Raw genomic sequence first — 24,295 nt, forward strand, 5'->3', positions numbered from 1 at the left:
GTTCACTGTATCATGCGTCGCGCGCGTGTGGTTATAGGTTCAAGGGTTGTTCTGCCGTCTCCGCTGGTTTGAAGGTTTTTATTTTTCTTCTGTTGGTGTGCCTGCTACGGCGCGTCAACTTCAGGCGCACGTGCCGTGCCGTTGCCTCTCCGAAAAGAGCGACTCGTTGCTGCTTTCGCTCTCTCGCCGCACCCTCGCTTTCGACTTGCAGCAGTAAACGTAAAGCCCTTCGAACTTTGTTTAGCCTTTTTCCATCTCTCTCTGTCATCTTGATCAGGCAACGTCCCATTTATCTCCGTTGTACGGGCGACTGAAAGCGCATCCTCTCTGCGCGCGGTTACTTTCGGATGGCTCAGCGCGCGGGACCTTCGTCTGCTCATTGGAGCGGTGGCTCAATTCCGAATCAGAATACGAGCCGAGCTCGGATTCGGACTCAGACAGAGTCGCATGCGAGGAAGAGGGTTCCGCATCGTCAGATTCGGGTGTTGAAGGGATTTTATAGTCAGGCTGATGATGATGATGATGTTTACTAACAACAGCTGCAGAACACTGAAATGCGTATATTACATTGACTATGTTATTTGTATACCAATCATAATCAAAAATAAATTGCTATGTTCATTCCCTGTTATGCTCGTTCCCTGAAACCAAGCCGACACTGGGGGTGCGTCACGGTCAGAAACGTCCGACAGCGAAAGGGTTAAGGAGCGCAGAAGCACATCTACCACGTTCCCGAGGCGCACCACGTCCAAACAAGTTGCCATTCCCCACGTCGTGTGCCTTTCTGTGGAGCTATTGTCCCACTGCTTGACTCTTCCTGAAAATGAAACGGGAGCCTGGCACAGTTCCAGGTAACCTGGGTCCTGAGCAAAGATGCTTTGTGGCTCTGAAAGGTCGCTCGAGAACAAACCGCCTCCCCCTGCTCAGCACTTGGAAACCCGGAGGCAACTACGGCTGTAATGCACCATGAAGGCCTGAGTGCAACCCTCCCCATCCGCCTTTCTGACGGCAGTTGCAGACCAGAAAGGCAATATCGGAGACAAGTAATCCCTCGGACAAGCAGAGCCCATGGAGCGACCCTCTGAGCCGAATGTGACTTACACTTGCACGGGCGCCTACCATTGGCCGAAAATGACGACACCTGAGCAGGCTCGACGAATGGCCGAACAGGATGTGACCTCGAGACACCGAAGGGGTTAAAAGCCAGAGACTGGGAGCAGAGAAAAAAGAGCATTTCTTCATTCATCTCTTTCGGGCTTCTTGCCACGGGCTGCAGCGTCTGAGTTGCTGTCGGCCATGAATGACTTTATTACTGTTAATTTCTTTGTATTCTCACTGTAAATAATGTAAATAAACGTCCAGTTTTCATCTCAATGTCCTCCTCAACCTCGGCCAATTCCCGCACTCAACGGCAAGGTCCAATATCTGGGAGACAGCAATTGCGATTGTCCTCAAGATCCAACAATTGACACGGAGTGCATGAATAACACAAAGCTACTTGAGAACAGCATCTGCATGTGGCGTCGCATCGCCATATCTGCTCCATCGAGGTGGTGCCCTCTCCCCCACGCTCTCCCCTCACTATGGTGGCCTACTTTTACGTGTCACTGAATCATTTCGGATTCCTGTGAAAGGCCATTTGCTATACCAATGGGAGATGAAACCAATAAAAACCTTTTCTGTCTTGAAGTTGCGTCGTACTGCTAATGAGTATCCGCTGCTATCACAGGGCTGTAGACACATGCTGTTGCTACTTTGTCTGGTAGATCACATCCCGCAAGCACGCCGAAAAGTGCACCCCCATAAAGAGCACGTATCTTACACCGTGGCCAGCACTCACATAATGTTTGCTGACTCACTCCTGTCTTTGCACAATTTTCTTTTTTTTACCGTACACAAATTTTTCATATATTCAAGAATGCTTAAGAAAATATTTGTACATATTGACACGTGAACTCATTTACCTTTTACGGGTGAGCGCTTTTACCGTCTAAGAAATGTTATCGCTCAGCGCAGGGCGTGTCTACATGTATTGGAGGTTTCTAGAATGTTATCGATGCCTCTATCCACTGTCTGTTGTCGCCGAACCTTGTGTAATCTGATTGCATGCATGCGCGACGCGAATGGCGTAGAACTTTGTGGAAGGCTCGCGGTTCCCAGTGATTACTCTGGAACATTTGACGAGTGATCTATAAAAGCCAACGCGCTTCACTCGCTGATCAGATTTTTGACGATCGCCGACTGTGTTCGCCGTTTTCATAAGCATTGAGTGTAGCCTGTTTTTCTGGGCACAGGTTCGCCCAATAAGGTTACTTTCACATTCACAGTTTTCTTGCTGCGTCCTCAACCGTCAGTACCACATGACATCTGGTGGAGGTGCTTTGCGTTCATGTACCGGACGCCCCCACAAAGCCATGACCCAAGCCCAAACGCGGAAGACAACACCAACGTCGCCAAGAACCAGCGAGGTAGCCGCAGGCTGCAAGGACGACCCCCGGAGCACGGACTTTTGCCTGAGACGACCAGGAAGATCGTCGCCCAGTCAGCCCCAATGGCAGCCCCAGCATCCCCCATCGTGCTGCAGCAGCCCACGGAGCCTCCGACATTCCATGGTTCAACATTCGAGGACCCGGAAACCTAGCTTGAGACGTATGAGAGGGTCGCTGCATTTAACAGCTGGAACAGCGATGACAAACTTCGACATGTCTTTTTCACATTGGAAGATGCCGCCAGGACGTGGTTCGAGAACAGAGAAGCCGCCTTAATGATGTGGGACCTGTTTCGAAGTGGCTTCCTGCAAACATTCACAAGCATCATACGCCAAGAACGAGCCCAAGCACTACTAGAAACTCGAGTGCAGCTGCCTAATGAGACCACTGCAGTTTTACAGAAGAAATGAGCCACCTATTTCGCCACGCCGACCCGGAAATGTCCAAGGAGAAGAAAGTCCGCCCACTGATGCGTGGTGTAAAGGAGGAACTTTTCGCCGGAATGGTACGGAGCCCACCGAAGACCGTTGATGAGTTTCTTCACGAGGCCACCAGCATCGAGAAGACACTGGAAATGCGGAACCAGCAATTCAACCGCCGCACGAAGTCAACAAACTACGCCGGAGTTCAGTAACTTGCCACGGACAATCTGCGCGAGACTATCCGAGCAGTCGTGCGGGAGGAGCTACAGAAGCTGTTCCCTTCATCACAGTCTCAAGTGGCTTCCATTGCTGACGCCGTCCGAGAGGAGCTCCAACAACTCGGAGTAGCCCCTGAATCGCCGCAGCCTCAACCGCAAGTGATGACGTACGCCGCTGTAGCCCGCCATCACGTTCCCCCTCTATGCCCACAACAGGGCCCAGTGACGACACAGTTCCATCGTCCGCCACCACCCCTGCCGCCAGCCCGCCAATCCATCACCCCACACAGCATTCCTAGGAAGACTGACGTTTGGCGCGCCCTCAACCACCGTCCACTTTGCTATCACTGCGGAGAAGCTGGGCACATCTACCGTAGATGCCCATACCGGGAGATGGGACTCCGAGTGCTCGCCGTTAACGTGCTGAGACCACAGCTTGGCGAACGACCTTGCTATATCACCGACTACCTCGCCACCACTCAGTGGAGCCCTCGACGACTGTCATATTCGCCATCACCAGGCCGCTACCTGTCGCTGCAGCGCTGACCACACACTGGCCCACCCCGGAGCCGCTCTGCGAGCCCATATCTGGAAAACTAAAAGCAGCAACCGATGGAGGTGCGGTTGGCTGTTCGTCGAACTGACGAAGATCCTCCGCCGCCGCCAAAGACACTACCTCGACGACATAACAACGACACACCGCCGTCCCTACGAAGTCCAGAAGCAAAGAATACGCCGACAAAAGGAAACCTGACGACGCCACGTACCAGCCACAGGTCAACGCGACGCAGCCGTAATCCGAAGCCAAGACCTAACTGTAACGCAAGACAAAGAACCACCAACCTCGATGTGCTTCTTGACCGCCATAGAGTCACCGTCTTAGTAGACAGAGGAGCCGATTACTCCGTCATGAGTGGACCCATCGCCGCCCAGTTGAAGAAAGTTAAGACTGCATGGGAAGGCCCTCAAATTCAGACTGCTGGAGGACACCTCATCACACCGACTATAATCTGCACGGCAAGAATTACCGTTCACGACCGGACTTACCCTGCCACCTCCGTTATCCTCCAACAATGTTCACGCGACGTCATTCTCGGCATCGACTTCCTAAACCCACACGGCGCAGTCATCGACCTGAAGTCGAAGTCGATAACCCTGTCGGAAGATCAAGCGATACCACCAGAGAGCTCTCATAGCCACCATGCCTTGAGCGTGCTCGAAAGTCAAGTCAGCATCCCGCCCCACTCCAGCATTGCCATTTCCGTCGGCACCAAAACACCTGCCGACGTAGAAGGCGTCATCGAGGGTGACGAACGCTTACTGCTAGACCGTGAAATTTGTGTCACAAGAGGGATCGCTCAAGTGTACGGAGGCAAAACGGAAGTGTTGCTGAAAAACTTCAGCCAGGAGTTCAAACACGTCAACAAAGGCACGACAATCGCGTACATCGAGGAACTTCTGGAAACCAGCAATGCATTTGTCCTCTCGCATTCTGCCGCATCTACCCCAACGACCATAGTTCCCGAACCAGACTTCGACGTAAATCCAGGTCTAACCAAGAGTAAGCAGCAGCAGCTCAGAAGTATTCTCCAACGATACGAAGACTGCTTTTCGACGTCATCGAGGATTCGACAAACACCAGTTGCAAAGCATCGCATATAACCGAAAAGTGCGCTCCAACACTCCGCCAGAGCCCTTACCGAGCTTCGACGCGAGAATGTGAAGTTATTAGGCATCAAGTTGACAAAATGCTGCGCGAGGACATCATCCAGCAGTCGAAAAGTCCGTGGGCATCTCCTGTAGTCATGGTGAAGAAAAAGGATGGAACCCTACATTTCTGCGTCGATTATCACCGACTGAACAACATCATGAAGAAGGATGTATACCCCCTTCCTCGGATAGACGACACATTGGATCGGATCTGCAACGCTAAATACTTCTCTTCGATGGACCTCAAGTCTGGCTACTGGCAAATAGAAGTCGACTAGAGAGATCGCGAAAAGACCGCCTTCATCACGCCAGATGGCCTCTACGAATTCAAGGTCATGCCATTCGGACTATGCTCAGCACCTGCTAAGTTTCAGCACGTTGTGGACACGGTGTTCGCAGGATTGAAGTGGCAGAGGTGTCTTGTTTACTTGGATGGCGTCGTTGTCTTCACCGGAAATTTCGACGATCACCTTAGGCGGCTTGCGACAGTATTGGAGGCCATCAAGTCATCAGGGCTCACTCTGAAGCCAGAAAAGTGCCGCTTCGCTTACGATGAGCTTCTGTTTTTAGGCCACATCATCAGCAAATCTGGAGTACGCCCCAACCCGCAGAAGACAGCTGCCATTGCAAAGTTCCCACAGCCCATTGACAAGAAGGCAGTGCGTAGATTCCTTGGCATGTGCGCCTACTACAGGCGCTTTGTCAAGGACTTTTCCCGCATTGCGGGGCCTCTAACACATCTAACCAAATGTGACGTCGAGTTCAAGTGGTAAACGCCACAGGCCGACGCATTTGAAGAACTCAAACTATGCCTGCAGTTGCCGCCGGTACTTGCACACTTCGACGAAGGCGCCGATACCGAAATCCACACTGACACCAGTGGCCTAGGCCTTGGTGCCGTCCTAGTCCAGAGGAAAGACAGACTTGAACGGGTGATATCTTAAGCTAGCAGGTCACTGTCAAAAGCGGAAGACAATTATTCTACGACTGAAAAGGAATGCCTCGCCATCATTTGGGCTACAGCAAAATTCCGCCCTTACCCATATGGCAGGCCATTAAAAGTCATCAGCGACCATCACGCGTTGTGTTGGCTAGCTAACTTAAAGGACCCTTCAGGACGGCTGGTGCGGTGGAGCCTCAGACTGCAAGAATATGATGTCAGGGTAATCTACAAGTCCGGACGAAAACACTCTGACGCCGACTGCCTATCACGTGCCCCCATCGATCCCCCGCCGCAAGATGACGAGGACGACGACCCCTTCCTCGGAATAAGAAGCGCGGAAGCCTTCATTAAACAGCAACGAGCAGACCCGGAGCTAAAAGGCCTTGTCGAGTATTTGGAAGGGAACACCAATGTTGTCCCTAGGCCATTTAAGCTAGGATTGTCTTCGTTCACACTACAAAACAACCTGCTCATGAAGAACTTCTGACCAGTTCGCGCCAGCTACCTTCTTGTTGTACCGTCAGCGCTGCGTCCAGAAGTACTCCACGCCCTACATGACGATCCAACCGCTGGGCACCTCGGATTCTCCCGGATGCTGTCGAGGATACAGGAAAGGTATTACTGGCCGTGTCTGACCGCCGATGTCGCCCGTTACATCAAGACATGCAGAGACTGTCAGCGACGCAAGACACCACCGACAAGGCCAGCAGGATTACTACAGCCGATCGAATCTCCCTGCTGACCATTTCAGCAGATCGGGATGGATTTGTTGGGACAGTTTTCGACGTCAACATCTGGAAATAAGTGGATCATCGTAGCGACGGACTGTCTCAACCGCTTCGCTGAAACTAAAGCTCTACCGAAAGGCAGCGCAGCCAAAGTGGCAAAATTTTTCGTCGAGAACATCCTGCTGTGGCACGGTGCCCCAGAAGTTCTCATCACCGACAGAGGAACGGCCTTTACAGCAGAGCTCACCCAAGCCATTCTGCAATACAGCCAGACAAGCCACAGGAGGACCACTGCCTACCACCCGCAGACGAATGGTCTCACAGAGCACCTGAACAAGACCTTCGCCGACATGCTAGCAATGTACATCGACGTCGAACATAAGACCTGGGATGCCGTCCTGCCGTATGTAGCCTTCGCTTACAACATGGTGGTGCAAGAAACAACACAGATCACACCGTTCAAGCTGGTTTACGGCAGGAATCCGACGACTACTCTCAACGCCATGCTGCCGCACGTGTGCGACGAAGAGAATTTTGACGTTGCCACCTATCTCCAGCGTGCCGAAGAAGCCCGACAGCTCGCCCGCCTGCGGATCAAGAACCATCAGACGACCAACAGCCGACACTACAACCTTCGACGACGCTACATCAAGTACCAACCCGGCGACCCTGTTTGGGTTTGGACCCCTATATGCCGACGAAGACTGAGCGAGAAGCTTTTACGCCGCTATTTCGGACCATACAAGATAATCCGACGCATTGGCGCACTCGACTATGAGGTCATGCCAGACGGTATTTCGCTATCACAGTGGTGCCGCTCACAACCTGATGTAGTTCATGTTGTGCGACTTAAGCCGTTCCACCAGCGCTAATAAACTTTGGGGACTTCACATAGCTCAACTTTGCACATTTTTTGGACTGCGTCACCTTAGACTTTATTTCTTTGTTTAACAAGTGTCCTTTTTTGTTTCACCTCCCGTTATGTTTATAGCATCGGGATGATGCCTTTTGAGAGGGGGGAATGGACACGTGAGCTCGTTTATATTTTGAGCGCTTTTACTGTCTAAGAAATGTTATCGCTCAGCGCAGGACGCGTCTAAATGTGTCGGAAGTTTCTAGAATGTTATCGATGCTTCTATCTGCTGTCTGTTGTCGCCGAACCTAGTGTAATCTGATCGCATGCATGCGCGACGCGAATGGCATAGAACTTTGTGGAAGGCTCATGGGTCCCAGTGATTACTCTGGAAAATTCGATGACTGATCTATAAAAGCCGACACACTTCACTCGCTGATCACATTTTCGCCGACCGCCGACTGTGTTCACCGTTTTCATTGAGCATTGAGTGTAGGCTGTTTTTCTAGGCACAGGTTTGCCCAATAAATTTAATTTCGCCATTCATAGTTTTCTTGCTGTGTCGTCAACCGTCACTACCACGTGACAATATACAGACAGTTATATCCTTATGTCCCAATCTCCTTTTCAGGGGAGTTGAGACCATCAGGGTTAAGTGCCTTAGACACAATAATGTACTAGCAAGCTCAACTACCAAGAATCCTTGCAATGTGCTTTTTGAGAGAAACAACGCCTTGAAGATATACCTGATGAGAAGTATGCATAAAACAGCAGACTAATAGCCTAGACAATGAGTACCCAAAAAGTGCAGCAAGGGACAACAGATTAAAAAAAAATTGAAAGCAGGTGGACCACATTGTCTCTTCTGTCTGCTTAGTTACAATGCATTTCAACTATGTAATGAATCTCCTCCAAATTTTCTGCTCACTTTCCCCAAGCCTATGCCTCTTCTAGCCACCCATAGCTTTTTATAGCTGAAGCTCCAATTCTGTAGGAAACATTCTTTTATTAGACCAGTTGAATGCATTCCTTTCAAACACATAGGTGTTTATTTCACTACCCGATCACTTTGCAAGTGTTTAAAAAACTACTGAAAAAAATGTCTGCAAGGCTACCAATCTAATGTATCTTACCTTTCAGGGAAGCCAGTCTCAATGCACTTCAGAAAATTCAGCAGACTGCGGCAATACAATGGTCCCAGCATAGTCATGTTGATGACTAGACGTGTAATTTCTCTGTTGGCAGAAAGTATACCATATATATTTCCTAACCTATTCTTTCTTTTTAGGTCTTGAAAAGATAAAATTGCACGTACTCAGTCAACGGTGCTGCAACAGTCGTATTTCTCAGCTCCACATACAGCCGATAAAGCACGTGAAATAGCAAATGGATACCAAAGTGTCCAGGTACCAGGCAAACATGTCGTTTGAGAATGCGCAAATAAGGTATCACAGCATCGAGCATTTGTTCTGGAAGAAAAAAAAGTACATCTTTAGTGTGCGCGAAAAAATCATTTAGCATATTAGGAGTGAATATGGACATAGTAGTTCATCAGTGCATGTGCACTAACCAAATTAAAAAAGAGCTAAAACATGTGTGGCTTAAGAACTGCTGCCCTAGGTTGTTATTCACCCCCATCCCCGTCACCGCCCCCCAAATTTACCTACCATTAGTCATTCACGCCTAAAAACCCCATATGCAGGCATTCAGATGAAAAATAAAAGAAAAATTAAAGTTTGTTGCCTTCCCCACAGTACAGATCCTAGCATTAATCAGTAAGGTTTGTTGGTGCTGATCTCTTGATAAGATCAGCACATAACATCAGCTGGACAAACCCAAAGCTGCATAACCCATACTAGCTTATTTGCTGGCCAAAATGTGCACAACTGATAGCCTGTCATACATGAAATTTAGTGAAACAGTATTAGGATAACTTCATCAAATATGAATTTGAATAGTGACACAGACATAGTGTGGGTTCCAATTATGCCTTTTTGTTTTGATTGGTAATATTAATATTTTCTATTAGCACTTCTGAGGCTCGATCTTTATTACATCTTTAAAAAGGGGCTCAAGTAGCAAACAACATGGCATACAATTATTACTTAAAGGGACACTAAAGTGAAAAATGATTTCTTCTGCATCAGTAAATTACCGTTCTACAACACCAAAAACACCACTCTTACAACGGTAAGACGTTTGATAAGCCAGAAAAAGCGCAAGAACGCAATACGGGTGGTGATGCCTACTTGAGTTCCCGCACTTGGGGGCTGTGACGTCTTGGATTTTGATGGCATCTTCTAGGGCCTACTAACTATATATAGCAGCGGTACAGATTGACTACATTGTGTTCTAAAGGAACCAAATATTAAACATGGCAAGTTTCGGGAACCTTTACTCAGCTAACGTGGCCCAAATGAGAAAACATACTTTGGAATCCCTGACGTCACGCTGACGTACCGGCGCTGGGGTTTCGGCGCGAAATTCAAATACTGATACTTGGACCTTCATTTTCTGATCTAATAATCAAACTATTTTTTTAAATGACTGCCTGCAGGGTTCTCAAACAATGCTTCATTAGTGTAAACTGATTTATTGCTTCGCTTTATTGTCTCTTTAATGATTATTAACAAATTATTACTTACTTTGCAAATTATTACTTAACGAAAGTTAAACATGTGCTCAATCAATGTTGCACTGTCCCTTTAAACACACATTGATCTGTTTACCTAACAATGTTATCCCAAACACCTCACCAGCTGCACATTCCATGTACAGGCTCGTCCACTCTAAGGGTGAACACGGCTCACCGTGGCCGCGCTCCGCGGGGCGCCAGTGCGTCCGGAGCAGCGGCGCATCGAAGTGAAGCGGCCGCAGGCGCACATGGACTTCGGGGAGGCGCTTCGCGTCGTCTGCTACAGCGCTGGAGCGCGCCGCTCTGACTTTGCTGCAAAGTACACTTCGCTAGACCCAGGTGACTGAGCGACCGAGGCGGCGTGGCGGGAAGGCGCACTTCACTTACTGGAGCATTTTCCAGCTGGTTCGGTATACAGCTTGTGAACAGCCTGCTTAATCAATATACATTAACAGAAACAAGCTTATCACCACATAAATCACTTAGCATGTTTTTAATAAGTGATGAGGGTAAAAATACAGTCATTTCTTCGTGCTCTTTATTAAGCTGGTGCCATTTTATTTGACTCTCACAGCACTTGGTGTAGTGCATACCGAGAAACCTATTAGGCGCGCTCTTCTTCGTTGGAGTCATCATGTGATGAGCCTAGCGCGCCATTTCGCGCATGTCTTGATGCTAGAACGAATGTGCTTAATTGACCTAGAAAAGCGACCGAAACCCGCAATAAATTCCACAGAAAGTTAGAGAACGATTGTTCAATCATGCATCATCATGTTTGCCATCGATTTTACCATTAAGGAGGGCAATAATATTACTTCGACAGCAACTAAGAAGCGACATCCGCTACTTCGCGACTTTCTTATTGACGCGTTAATGTCGCTGGTAGGGGTGCACGGAGCGCTTTACGCGATGTTGGAAAGGGCTCTCCCCTGCATAGCAACTGATTTGGCGGCAGTTTTACTCCCCCTTTTCATCTTTCTACATCATATTTTTGTTGTCACAGATTGGTTAAAATCGCCGAAGCGGTGCCGGTCCTTTGATGGCTACCTGACGTGAGAAGTCGCATACTTATTTAGAGGAATCGTCGGTCAGTTATTTGATTACATTGATTAGGTGGAGTGAAACATGTGGCGCCATCGTTTATTTGGTCGTTTGTTTTTTTCTCCTTGGAGTCGATGCACACCGCATGCGCATACCCTTTCTGTCCGTTTTGAATAGGTAATTGAATGGATGGATGAATGGATGCAAAACTTTAATAAGGTCCTGAGGTACGCGACTCAGCGCGCTGCGGGCCGCCCCCACGTTGGGACAGTCAGGCCTTGCCCGACCGCGTAATTGAAGTGGAAAATCTATAATCTACATGTCTGTTTTCTAGCTTAAATTACGTCTTGCCGGGTAATTAAGTCGTTACTCGCTTGTATTTCATTTCGGTACTTCCTCGGAATAGGTCATATGTATATTCTCACTAGCACATAATTGTGCGGTATGCGTCCCGAAGCGGCACATGGCCTCTGCGTTACGCCATATAGGGGGGCATCGGATAAATTTGGAGAAAAGGAGGAATTGATTTCTCTTTTTTTAGGGGTTAGGGGGGTGGCGAGGCTGAGTGGGTAAAACTCAAATATGAATACGGCACAGGAACCCTTGCCTTGAACAAGCGATGCTGTTGCCGTCATGATGAAGTGGCCGGTCCATGTGTTGGACGAATGTGGCCACGATAATTAAACCGGCGGTCATGAGGCCGGCCCGGTGTCGTCTGCCGACAGCATGCCGGTGGTCGGCCAACGGGCTCGACATTTGTAAAAGCCAAGCCCGGCCCAAGCCAGATTGCTATGTTCGGGCCAGTCTACTTTTTAACTGACCATGGGCGTCAGGCGGATCTACCGCCGTGCCCCCCCCCCCACTCCCCCTTTTTTTTTGGCTTAGGTCATGCTACTCCATTTTAGCTTAATATTGTAATGTGGTGCAGCCAACGGCTGCTCAAGTGAGTGACTGGCCGCTCACGAGTTAAATATTCTGGGATGACTCGTCAAATCGAAAGACGCCAGAGGTGTTTCCATTAAACATATTTCTATCGACTTGCATGATGAATTGCATTTTGTTCGGTTGTCTGTTGCCGGGGCACTCGGCAATAAAAACGCTGTAACAGTGCAGGATTTTATTTCCCCGGTGCACTTTCGGAAACTGGCCATGTCGCGGGTACCGAAAAAAGAAAGACGACGCATTGTAAATCTGTGCCTACAAACCTATTCTCAACGCGTTAAATCGTAGATGACAAAAAGGCCACTGAAAACTGTGAATCGAATAGTCCAGACTTACAAGAAGGATGGAAGAATTGCGGATGCTCCCCGTAAAGCCCGGCAAACAGTGACCACTGAAGCTGAATACATGACCATTGTTGCGGCGGCTGCTGCAAACCCAACCTTTATCGCTCGGGAAATTAAGAACAGCCTCTTTCTGGGTGACGTCTGTGACACGACCATCAAGCGTCGCCTCTACGCCCCAGCCTAATAAAGAGTGCGAAAAAATGACTGTATTTTTACCCTCATCACTTATAAAAACATGCTAAGTGATTTATGTGGTGATAAGCTTGTTTCTGTTAGTGTATATTGATTAAGCAGGCTGTTCACAAGCTGTAGACCGAACTAGCTGGAAAATGCTCCAGTAAGTGAAATGCGCCTTCCTGCCACGCCACCTCGGCCGCTCAGTCACCTGGGTCTAGCGAAGTGTACTTTGCAGCAAAGCCAGAGCGGCGCGCTCCAGCGCTGTAGCAGACGACGCGAAGCGCCTCCCCGAGGTCCGTGTGCGCCTGCGCCGCTTCGCTTCGATGCCCCGCCGCGCCGGACGCACAGGCACCCTGCGGAGCGCGGCCACGGTGAGCCGTGTTCACCCTAAGAGTGGACGAGCCTGTACAGCCCTCCCACCATACTTCATACATCTATTCGGCCAATGAAAAAAGTGTTAAGCCCAGAAGTGCATGCAGGTAACAAGGGTAACACACAGCAGGGGCAAATAATGTTCTATTCTGAGTAGCAGTAAAGATACAGGTGTCTTTCATCCATTCAAGCAAGCAAACCTATCTAACTTGACATTTAGAAAGACAACTTAAGTTTTGAGGATTTGCTCTCACAATGTTCGCCCTATCACCCAATTTCTGATGCCAAGGTAAACCGAAAAATTATTGTAATTTTCTTCAAGAACCCGTAAAAATAAAGTCACTCATTTTTCTCACAGTATTTTTTAGGCTATGGTGCCACTTTATTTGTCAAAATTAATAATTGATAATGAACCTTCGCACCTGACAACTCATAGACATAGCTTCCCGGAACCTGCCTTTGCCATTGAGGAAGCCTCTCACCTAAACTGCACCCACTCTTAAGGTCTGACGATGAGGATAGCAATAGGGGCTTGTTGGTACGGCATATCTTATTTTGTTATAGCGCAAGCTTGACAAGGACAACAGAAGGCACATCTGACACACACAGCGCTGTGTGTGTCAGATGTGCCTTCTGTTGTCCTTGTCAAGCTTGCGCTATAACAAAATAACTTAAGGTCTGACATTTCAACTATGTCAACAAGCTTTCGGTATAATCGTAAGCCTCAATAAAAGTGCTTGCTTGACTTCAATCTATCATAAAAGTGCCCATTTATCAGTGTTGTCTGCTTGCTAGACAGCGAATTGCCCTGCATTAATGCAGAATTTGATGGCTTGTTTTTCGTCTATGTTAGGGTTGGAACGCATCTTAAGATGGCAGCTGTCCAACAAAGACAGAGCTGTCTATGCCAGGAGTCAGAACACATCCCATGACTACATGTTATGTTATTGGCGACGGTTACGACAGAATGGGGCAGAGAGACATTGCGTATCAAAAAGATATCAGGAACAGGTGTGACGACGTAATCACCATCGGGCACAGGGAAAGATGACAGCAAATCGACGAAAGTCAAGGCTTCAGGCAACAGACAGACAAAGGTGGTCGTACTAAAGTTGGTCGGGAGTTCAGCAAAAACATGCGGGAGAAGAGGAAGTTCGAGGCAAAGGGTAGTGGCAGAAAAGATGATCAGAGCGGAATGCACAGTAAGAAAGTCTAGTCCTAGGATAAGGTCATGGGGACAATTGGTCAGCACTGTAAAAAGAACTGAAATGTGGCGGCCGGCGATGCTTATACGGGCAGTACACATTCTATTGACGGCAGCAGTGCTGCCATCAGTGACGCACACAGCTTGTGTAGTAGCAAGCGTGAGAACCTTGTTCAGTCGACGACAGAGGTTAGCACTCATTATGGACACCAGGGGGGATATTCTGTAAGCATCCACCTAGTGGACATGTCCATTTCGTCTGCTGCTGAAGTTCTGATTGGTGGGGCTGGGGCACACGTCACAAGGCCCTCCAGCCAATCGGCATTTCAGCAGCAGACGAAATGGACACATCCACTAGGTGGACACTTACAGAATAACCCCCCTGGGCTCAACTATTAATTAACACAGTCAAAGGGACACCGACGTGAACATCAAGTAAGCTCTGGTTCGTTGAGAGCGTCAATGGAAGATTTCAGGAAGATTAAAATAATGCAGCACTACCCCCAGGAGCTGCATGGTCTAGTTATCCGTCTGGGAAGGTTCATAATTGGTCGGCAATGAATAGTGGCATGGCTGAGGCGACGGGGACCAACCGCACTGAAGTGACAAAAAGCGAGCGAGCTGAATTGGCGCCGAGTTCCCGTCTTGTATGTACGAGGCGTACAATTCAGTGGAAGACTGAACTCTGATGGCAAGCGCTTTTCTTGCAGCCAGCTGGCAACTGGTAAGGTTTCCATAAGGGTTGTGGAGCTTCTCCTTGAAGGTATCCCAGCTAGATAGCTCGTCCTTGTCTCTCCGGAACCAGACAAACAGTGTGCCACCCAAGTAGAATATTACATTGGCTAACATTATGGTAGGGTCCCAGCGGTTGTTCTTGGTAACACGCCCATACATGCCCAGCCAGTCCTCAACGTCAACATTATCTTGGGCGGAGAATATGACAGGATCACGGGGATCGGTAACCGAGAGGTACATGTTTTTTGGAGTCGCAGCTGTAGATGCAGACGAGGTGTCGTCACCGGGAGCCATGGTGGAAAGCTGGATGGTACGGCTGCTGCGGAGCTCTATGATGAGGACGTGGAGTGCCAACCTCCACCAAAATGCGACTTGAACGAGGAATGAAACACTCAAGACTAATACAAGGCATATTTACAAAAACAACTGCAGTGCTGGCCAGTTCAGCCGACAGCTTGAGATCCAGGAGCAGTTCATCTTCTTTGCCGGGGCGCCCGTGCTCATCATCCAAAAGAAACACGCACTATGCATGTAGCAATCTAAATACACCAGCTGAATATAAAGCAGCAGAATATAAATATGTGTGAGCAGTTCTTCCAAGGGCCAAATATGGAAAAAAGTTGGTACTGTAGTTTGAAGTTTATTGTTTGTTATTGCATGTACAAAAAATGGGCTTACATATTATATGCAGCATTAGGAGGCCCCAGAGTCAGAAACTGCCACGGGGACCTTCTATCATTAACGGGTACGTAAGAGTATTAGAGCAGCAAGAACAGGGCAAACAAAAAAAAAAAGCGTCAAGAAATATAATGGGAAGGGAACAAGTTAAAATAAATAAAAAGCGATAGGTATGCATTAAAACCAACAGCGCTATACAATAATACCACAATCAATACTCACAAACAGGAATATCTAGTAATGTACAAAAAGAACTATGCTTTTTTTACACATTACTAACAACGAAAAATAAAACTTGCTTTACAAAAATATGAAGCCTAACAATAAGTAATACTAAAAGTAATGTAAAGGAAATGTAATAACTATAAAAATGTGTTTATGACAAATGAAAAGATAGTTCCGCTAACAGTACTTTTTTTTACAAGTGCAATGAAAGAGATGACTTAATATTAACAGGGATGCGATTACAAAGTGCAATCTACAGAAGTGAGGTGTAAATTTTTCCATAGTTGGATCTGATTTTAGGTAAGAGGTTATAGCATTCTAAAAACCTAGTATTACTTTTGTTGACGAGGTTGTCAAAAGGAAGGCCATCTAATGATATTTCACGATGAAAGATACGAAATGTAATGAGAGTAAACTTACGATAGAACAGCTGTTCTATCATAAAATATAGGTGCCGATAATATAGGTGCCAATAATTAAGTGCTGAATTCCCAGAGAAAAGTAAATGTCCATAAATGCCTGCCGAATTTCAATAAAATAGATGCTGCAAATCCAATCCCTATTTATAAGCTCTTAGTTTGCAATCCTTTGTAGAGTTCTTTAGGGAGCACTATAGTCGACCAAGTGTTCAGAACAGAAGCAACCTATTTATGGCCATAGAAGTGGCACTCGTAACTGCTGATCATGAAGATTCAGCTGGGATAGTAAGAGCAACTATGTTTTTAAAGTTAGTAACTCAGCCCCGTTAGTAATGGTTACTGCTAACACTACCATTACTAACTGCATTAGAAACACGACACAAGTTGTTAATTTATAGTAACTACAATTTCAACAATGGCACATTGTTTGCCAGGTGGGCCCATGTGGTTGGCTTTATGCTGGTGGCTGAACATTATCCAACATTACACTACTTTTAATCCCCAAACTTGGGCCTCTCATGGCAGCTGGCTATGGGCCAATGTTGGCAGGATGGACCAGGAATGGAGGGCCAGTGTTCCACCAAGCACTTCTGTCCCAATTAATTAATTAGCAGTATTACTGCTTGTGTGTCAACTGAGAGGCTATATTTACAAACAGGGACAATAAAGAGAGATACTGTAACATAGATTAAAGATGGAGTCCTGCAAAATAGACCCTTCTCTTTAATGGCGGGCCAGAAGAAGAGCGTGCAGCTCACGCACTTCATCGTCTTTCATGGTGCCGACCTTTGCGCGCACCATCCCGCACTGTGGGAGCCCCACTTCATTGTGTCAATTGCCCCCCATGTGAAAAGCGACCGTCTCGGTCGCGTCAAAAAGTTCTTTCAGCGATGACAAGAAATGAAGCTCCTCAGTTGCATCGCGGCGTTCACGTACGCGCATAGTATGGTTTCATGCACACTACATGAACAACTTCAGCGCGAGGACGACGATGGAGCGAACCAGGGTCAGAACTGCAGGGCACAACTTTGCAGGTCATGCCACTAAGGCAGCGTGTAACCTTGTAGGGACCAAAATACCAGCGGAGCAACTTTTCCGAGAGTTCACGGCGACAAATGGGCGTCACCCACATGCAGGTGCCAGTATTATAATGGACATCGCGTCGACCCTGGTTGTATCGAAGGGTGTCGGTCTGCTGCTGGCTCTGGATACGATGCCGAGCAAGCTGGCATGCTTCTTCGGCTCTTTGTACGAACTCTTCTACATGTTCGCTGGTCGGGCTATTATCAACCAGAGGTAGCATGGCGTCAAGCGTTGATGTGATGTGGCGCCTGTATACAAGTTCGAACAGCGTAAACTGTGTAGTCTCCTGTACAGCAGTGTTATACGCGAAGGTCACATAGGGTAAAATCTCATCCCACGTCTTGTGCTCTATGTCGACATACATGGAGAGCATATCAACCAGCATTATGTTCAGACGTTCTGTTAATCCATTGGTTTGAGAGTGATATGCAGTGCTCCTGCGGTGAGAGCTATGCATCAGGTGGAGAACACCCTGCATAAGTTCCTGTTTGTTGAAACGGTGCTTAAGGAGGGTCCACAGGGTGGAGAAAGCCAGCTGGTTTAACTGGTAGTTTCTTGCAGCGCCGACAACCACGGCAGGTCTTTACATACCGTTGCACAAAAGAAAAAAGCCGAGGCCAGTAATACTTCTGTCATATCCTTGCTAATGCCTTAGCGAATCCCAGGTGTCCCACACATGGCTCATCATGGTAGGCTTGCAAAATGTCTTGGAGCAGCGCCGACGGCATGACAAAGAGGAACGTATTTGGACCACTTCCGCAGTTTTTCCTCTAAAGGACACTGTTGTGCAAATAGTACGATGATAAGCCGCGCATGAGTGAGTGGGGTAAAACACCTTCAATTCCTTGAAGGTGCTCGATCAGCGGCAGCAGCTCAGGGCCAGCGCACTAGTGCTCGGCCATCTTTATGGCGTAGATAGCGCCGAAAAATGGCAAGTCATGGTCAAGGTCCGATGACATCGTAAGGAGTGGAACGCGTGACAAACAGTCAGAGTCGCTGTGCTTTCTTCCGGATCGCTAGACAACTGTAACGTCCTACTCTTGTAAGCGCAGGCTCCAACAGGCTAGTCTGCCTGAAGGATCCTTGAGGTTGGCAAGCCAGCACAAGGCGTGGTGATTGCTGACAGCCTTAAAGGGCCTACCGTACAAGTAGGGTCGGAATTTACCAATTGTCCATACAACCACTAAGCATTTTTTTTCAGTGGTTGAGTAGTTTTTCTCAGCCTTGGTGAGACTGTGGCTTGCATAAGCAATGGTGCGTTCTGCACCAGCTTGCCACTGCACAAGAACTGCACCGAGACCTGCATTGCTGGCGTCAGTATGAATTTCAGTGTCACCGTCTAAATCGAGGCTGCTTGCAAACGTTTGCACAATTCATTGAACGACTGCTGCTGCTCGTCCACCCAAATGAAAGGCCCATTGTCGCGTGTAAGCTGTGTCAGAGGCTCAGCAATTCTCGAGAATCCCTCGACGAAGCGCCTATAATATGCGCACAAACAAAGGAAGCGTTGGACAGCCTTTTTGTCTGTGGGTGTTGAAAACTTGGCAACGGCAGCTAACTTGTTGGGGTCTGGTCAGATGCCTGTAGGACCAATGACATGGCCAAGAAATTTGAGCTCTTGGAGCCTGAAATAGCATTTTTGACACTTGATGGTGAGCCTGCAGGACAGATCGCAGCGAGGACACTCTCGAGTCGTGCGAGATGTTTGTCGAACGTGCTCGAGAACACGATGACGTTGTCAAAGTATACGAGGCAGGTTTGCCATTTGAGTTCAGCAAGCACGGTATCCATCATCCGCTGAAAGGTGATTGAGTAATACTTGTTGGGGTGCTAGTTGGTGCATGTTTCCAGAAGAGGGTTGTAGCTCCGAAAAAGACAACACATAGCAAGCGAGACGGGACAGGCGCAACTTCCAACTGCTTATTCACCACGTATGCGAATGAATAAAAGGACAAATCAAGATGGGTAGCAAGAACCACACATGCGCGCGAGGGTTTTACAAAAAAAGCAGATAAAAGATAGGTGAGGCACACAGGTATACCACCCCCGTGTATCTAAAAAAGCAGTTTCATTCTTATAAATGGAGATATATGGGGCACTAACACAATCACTACAGTTTCTTTTAATATAGAAGGCGTCCAACAGTTCACGGGCTGTCTGGTCCTTACTTCTGTTTAAAACCTTTGCTTCTTTCAGCTTTGCCACACACTTTATCTTCCTTTCTTCTCCGCAGGCTTTACAATGATGCGGCAGATGAGAACCAGTGCCATTCTGTAAACCCCGATTATGTTCCGCTAATCGGTCGTTAATACAGCGGCCGGTTTGTCCGATGTACTTCTTTCCGCATGTGAGTGGAATTTGATATACGACTCCCACTGCACATTTAACAAGCGGAGCTGCATGTCTCTTTTTACATTCAGTTTTGTTTACCTTGTTGGGATCAGTTTTAACGCACAAGCCAGCCAGTTTCTTTGAGGCAGAAAAAACCACAGGAACCTTATATTTTGTCGTCACATGCTTTAAATTATGCGCTACCTTATGGGTGTACGGGATGACAACCGGTATACTTTTTTTTTTTGTGACCCCATTTTGGTCGCCCTTTTTTTTCTACTTTCTTTCTTCAATTTTCGCAGCAAGGCTTCAGCTACTCTGGTTAAGATCAAGGTTGGAAAGCCTGCTTTTCCCGACTTCCGAATCTGGTTTTGAAAGCTTTCCTCTGCCTTATGGCAACAAGATTTCTTCAGTGACGCTTCCAGGCACATCTGAGCAATGGCGCGCTTTACTGTCTGAAACATGATTCATCCCATTCAAAGAAGTAAAGCGCGCTTTACTGTCTTTACGCGTTACTGGCACATGTGTGGTTCTTGCTACCTATCGTGATTTGTCCTTACATTCATTCGCATATGCGCTGAATAAACAGTTGGAAGTTGCGCTGAAAGGTGGCAGATGCAGAACACAGACCGAAGGGGAGAATTTTGAACTCATAAAGCCTGTGAGGCGTCACAAACGCTGTTTTTTCCCGATTCTGTTCATCAACTTTGATTTGCCAATACCCTGACCTAAGATCCAACGAAGAAAAAACTTGGCATGTTGTAGATGATCCAATGCGTCGTCTATGTGTGGCAATGAATAAACATCGTGCTTGGAGACACGGTTCAACTTTCTGTAATCCACACAGAAACGTGGTGTGTTGTCTTTCTGTCTGAGTAACACTACAGGGGAGGCCCACGGGCTTGTGGACGGCTGGATCACGTCGTCTTGGAGCATCTTTTTCACCTGATGCTTGATCGCTTTTCTTTCCACTGGAGACACTCTGTAAGGATGCTCACGAACAGGGTGTGTGAACTCGTCCACAATAATGCGGTGCTTTGTGATGGACGCGCGCCATACTTTGGATGACGTTGAAAAACAGTCCGCAAATTCATTCACGAGACTCAGTAGACGGTCTTTCTGATGGTCTGACAGAGCAGCATTAACATGAATCCGTTCTTTTAGGCTGGGTAACTCAGATTGCAGAAACGATGCAATTTTTAATGTGGCAATGTCAGTAACATCAATGATTTCGCGAAGTGCGATTGTCGTTCCTCACGGTACATGCCGATACTCGTTGCTAAAGTTTGTTAGCAAAACGACTGAACATTTGTTTCGCACCTGAAGAAACCCTCTGTCTATGCAAATGTGCTGCTCAAGAGGCAAGGGAATGTTTGCCTCGGCAATTCCTTCGGTGTCGTCCTCCATGTCGCATCGGACAAGGGTAAGTACGCTGCTCTTGGGTGGCAACATGACGTGATCGTCATCTACGCGAAGCGTGATGTCACGGTCATTGTCATTACTGTTTGCTATGGCTTGCGTAGCAGCGAAGCTGACTCTAGACTCTTGCAGGTCGATGATGGCGCTGTTTGCCTGAAGGAAATCCATGGCGACTATAAGGTCCTTTGAACATTCAGGAAGAATGACGAAGTCGCCGATGTATGTGAAGCCCCGAATGTTAACTCGTGCCATGCAGCGGCCTATTGGAGTTATGAGGTGCCCTCCTGCAGTACAAATCTGAGTTCCGCTCCATTGCGTCGAAACTTTGTTCAGTATTGGCGGCGAGGAGTTACGGAGTCGCCATCTATCGGGAGCGCCTCGCAGGCGTAGTATGAGGGATCACGTGGCGCGCTCCTCATAGGTTCTGCTGTCAGCGCTCACTGAAAACACCACGCGCGAGCTCTCCCGGACATTTCTGTAAGTACTTTCGAAACGAGAGAAGTTTCTTACTGTCTAAATAATAATCTTGGGCAAACTGAAAGCAAACAATCGTTTACAGACGCTATATCTCTACCGAATACGTACGGTGAACTCCACTGCGCTCGGTCGCCGCGATGGAGTCTAAAGAAAGGTAGGTAAACGCTGAGAGCAAACTATGTGAAATGTGTTCTTATAGTGTTTGTATAACTAAATGGAGTGTAATAGAACGAAGCCTCAATGCAGCAATCGCGCAGATTCGCAGCGACCGACTGCACGTCTGCATGCTTGTCCGCGCACTGTTTCGCTTTTTCCGCGCGCGCGTTTTCGCACCGTGCCATGAGCTTTAGGCCGCAGAATATGAGCATTTGACAGCATACAAGCAACCATTGTTGCGCGGGCCTTATCACAGCTGTTCAAAAATAATTTCATTGTAGAGACTTCGACGCCTACGGCAACTGTGATGTGCCGTCGCGATGATTCAATCTTTTTTTTCTTCTAAATTCTTTGACTTTTCAATAATATTTCTCCAGTTGCGTCGCACTGTATGTTTATCGGTGTTCTCAGCGTGCAATTTCCCACTGCTCCTTTTTTGTAATCCAGTGCATTAATTCATAACAGAAACATGACCATATGCCATGCTTTTTTTGTGCTTGGTCTATGTGCTTCTTACCGCTGCCTTTCCACTCCACTGAACTTACCAGTATCTATAGCATCGACAAGTTCATAGACCAAACCGTCATGACATTAGTCGAGCAGTGGACTCGGGCGAGCGTCTCAATGCGCGTTTTCCGAACATCGCAGACCCGGCGCCGTAGGAGAAATCTTCCTCGCGTCTGTGCTTGCTGCATACCCGAGTTGTAGCCGATGACTGTTTGCCGGTTTTATGTTTCGCGAGCCAAGCTTCACGCAGCTTCTTGTCCTGCGGCTACGTGTGAATAAGGCTGACACCGGCCTCTGTTACGTGCGTCCGGCCCTGCGGCACCGAGCAGTAGCCTACCACGTTGCGTGCCTTCAAAGGCAGCCACTACCTATTGTAGTGCTTTCAAGCGTTGTAAAGGAGACACTCGAAGCGGGAAAATTTCGCCTCTAAATGAGGACCGCAGCGTACGAGGGAATTTAAACTTGTTTCCAGCTTGCTTCGGCGCGCCCGAAGCAGCCGACGCGGCTGCTATGTCCACGTGATCCCTCCTAGCTCGTCACGCCGACGGTGGCGTCAGCTTTTCCAGTGGTGGAGCTCGAGGCCAATACGCACAAGATTCTGGTTCATAACAGACGTGTCCGCACCCGTGTCGATTAACCCCGTGACTTCGTGGTCATCTGGCATCCATGAGGTAGGCTTCAATCTCCAGGGGGTATTCACCATTGCGCAGGCGTGGCGCATTCAGTGAAAATTCACGGAGCACAGCTCGGCGGTAAGCACACGCCCTGTAGAGGTGATCGGCTTCACCGCAATGAAAACACAAGTGCCTCCGGTCTGCAGTGTGCCATACGTTGCTCTTGAGGGGTGGTCATGTTTCAGCCATGAATGGCGTGCAGCGAAGCCTGAAGTCGCCAGTTGCTTTTTGTAGTATAGTGTCGCCCACTGTCAGATCTCTGTGTTATCATACATTTATGTTTCATAGTAGTTTAGCTAGATGGCGCACCCCCCTTCTGTCATGTGACGAGCTTGGACCAATCAGGAGGTGTCATCTGGCGTGTGAAGTCTTTATTAGTCATAAACGGCCGCGGGTCGGCTGAGTCTTCGGTCCGGTTGGCTCCGTGTCTCCGTGTCATCAGTTGGCTCCGTGTCATCCTTCTCTGCGTCGGACGCTCGCGCGCGTTCGCTGGCCGGGGGCCCCTACTTGCCTGCCGCTGCCGACATATCTTTTGGCGACGAAGATGGGATTCCCGCTGCGGTTCCGACCGAAGCCCCGGGAAACCAATGAGCTTCGTGAGTGAAGCGTCCCTTCCTGTGTCTGCACGGCACGCAAATGCCGCCGACGCACTTGGCGTCGCGAGGCTTCCGAGCCTAGGCCTACTCGCCCCCTTGTTCTTCCGTGCCCCATTCCTGCTGCGAGCTCCGGCTTGTTTTCTGCACTGTCTCCTGCATGCTACCGGGCATGGCGTCTTTTACGGTGAACCTTCCCGTTTTTCTGGAATTGCCCGGGCCACCGTTAATTCCATGGTATTGATGGATAAATATTTTTCAGGCCCACCTCGAAGCGGCTGGCGGTGGCGACTGGACGGACGCGCGACGAGCGTCTGCGCTCGTCAGCGCTCTCGGGCGTGAGGGACAACGAAAGTACTTTGCAGACGAGGAGCAGGAAGCACCAAGGCAGTCGACCGGCGCAACGTCAATGTCAAACGATGTGGTCCCGCCAGCGTCAGAGTTCCAGAAACTCTTGCAGCGGCTTGACCGGCTGTTCGCCGCGTCAACAAATGTTCTGGCGGAGAGGCACGAATTCACCAGTCGAAGGCAGTTCGAGGGAGAAGGATTCCTGGAATTCGTGACCGCATTGAAGGAGAAGACGGCACAGTGCAACTTCGGCACAAGCTACAATGAGCGCGTCCGAGACCAAATAATACATGGCGTAGCGAACGTCAGCGTTCGCAAAAAGTTATTGGCTCATAGCGAAACCCTGTCCTTGGACAAGGCAGAAGAAATTGGACGCTCGTTAGAAGCCTTGCATCGAGCGAACCACGCGTTCGGCTCCGAAAATGTTCGAAGAATCAAGGCATCTCGACTTGGCGTTACGTCGACGGGCCAAGATGACAGACTTCTTCCGGGCCAAGCTGCCAAGATGGCCGACTTAGTCCGGCAGGCCATGAAGATGGCCGACTTCTTCCGAGAAGCCGCCAAGATGTCCG

At 48.4% G+C, this 24,295-nt stretch overlaps 1 protein-coding gene across 4 annotated transcripts in view; it reads right to left on the reverse strand.

Annotated features, from left to right (window-relative positions):
* Positions 1–24,295, reverse strand: part of LOC135908778 (AP-5 complex subunit beta-1-like) — a 209,954-nt gene that overhangs the window by 77,484 nt on the left and 108,175 nt on the right. For all 4 annotated transcript variants that reach the window (XM_065440620.1, XM_065440622.1, XM_065440621.1 and 1 more), the window contains exons 10-11: positions 8,679–8,832; positions 8,497–8,598 (exon numbers count right to left, since the gene is read on the reverse strand). In XM_065440620.1, the coding sequence (XP_065296692.1) occupies positions 8,497–8,598; positions 8,679–8,832 (256 nt within the window). The remainder of the gene's footprint in view (positions 1–8,496; positions 8,599–8,678; positions 8,833–24,295) is intronic.

The sequence above is a fragment of the Dermacentor albipictus genome, chromosome 1 (genome assembly GCF_038994185.2).
Source record: "Dermacentor albipictus isolate Rhodes 1998 colony chromosome 1, USDA_Dalb.pri_finalv2, whole genome shotgun sequence".
Lineage (NCBI taxonomy): Eukaryota > Metazoa > Arthropoda > Arachnida > Ixodida > Ixodidae > Dermacentor > Dermacentor albipictus.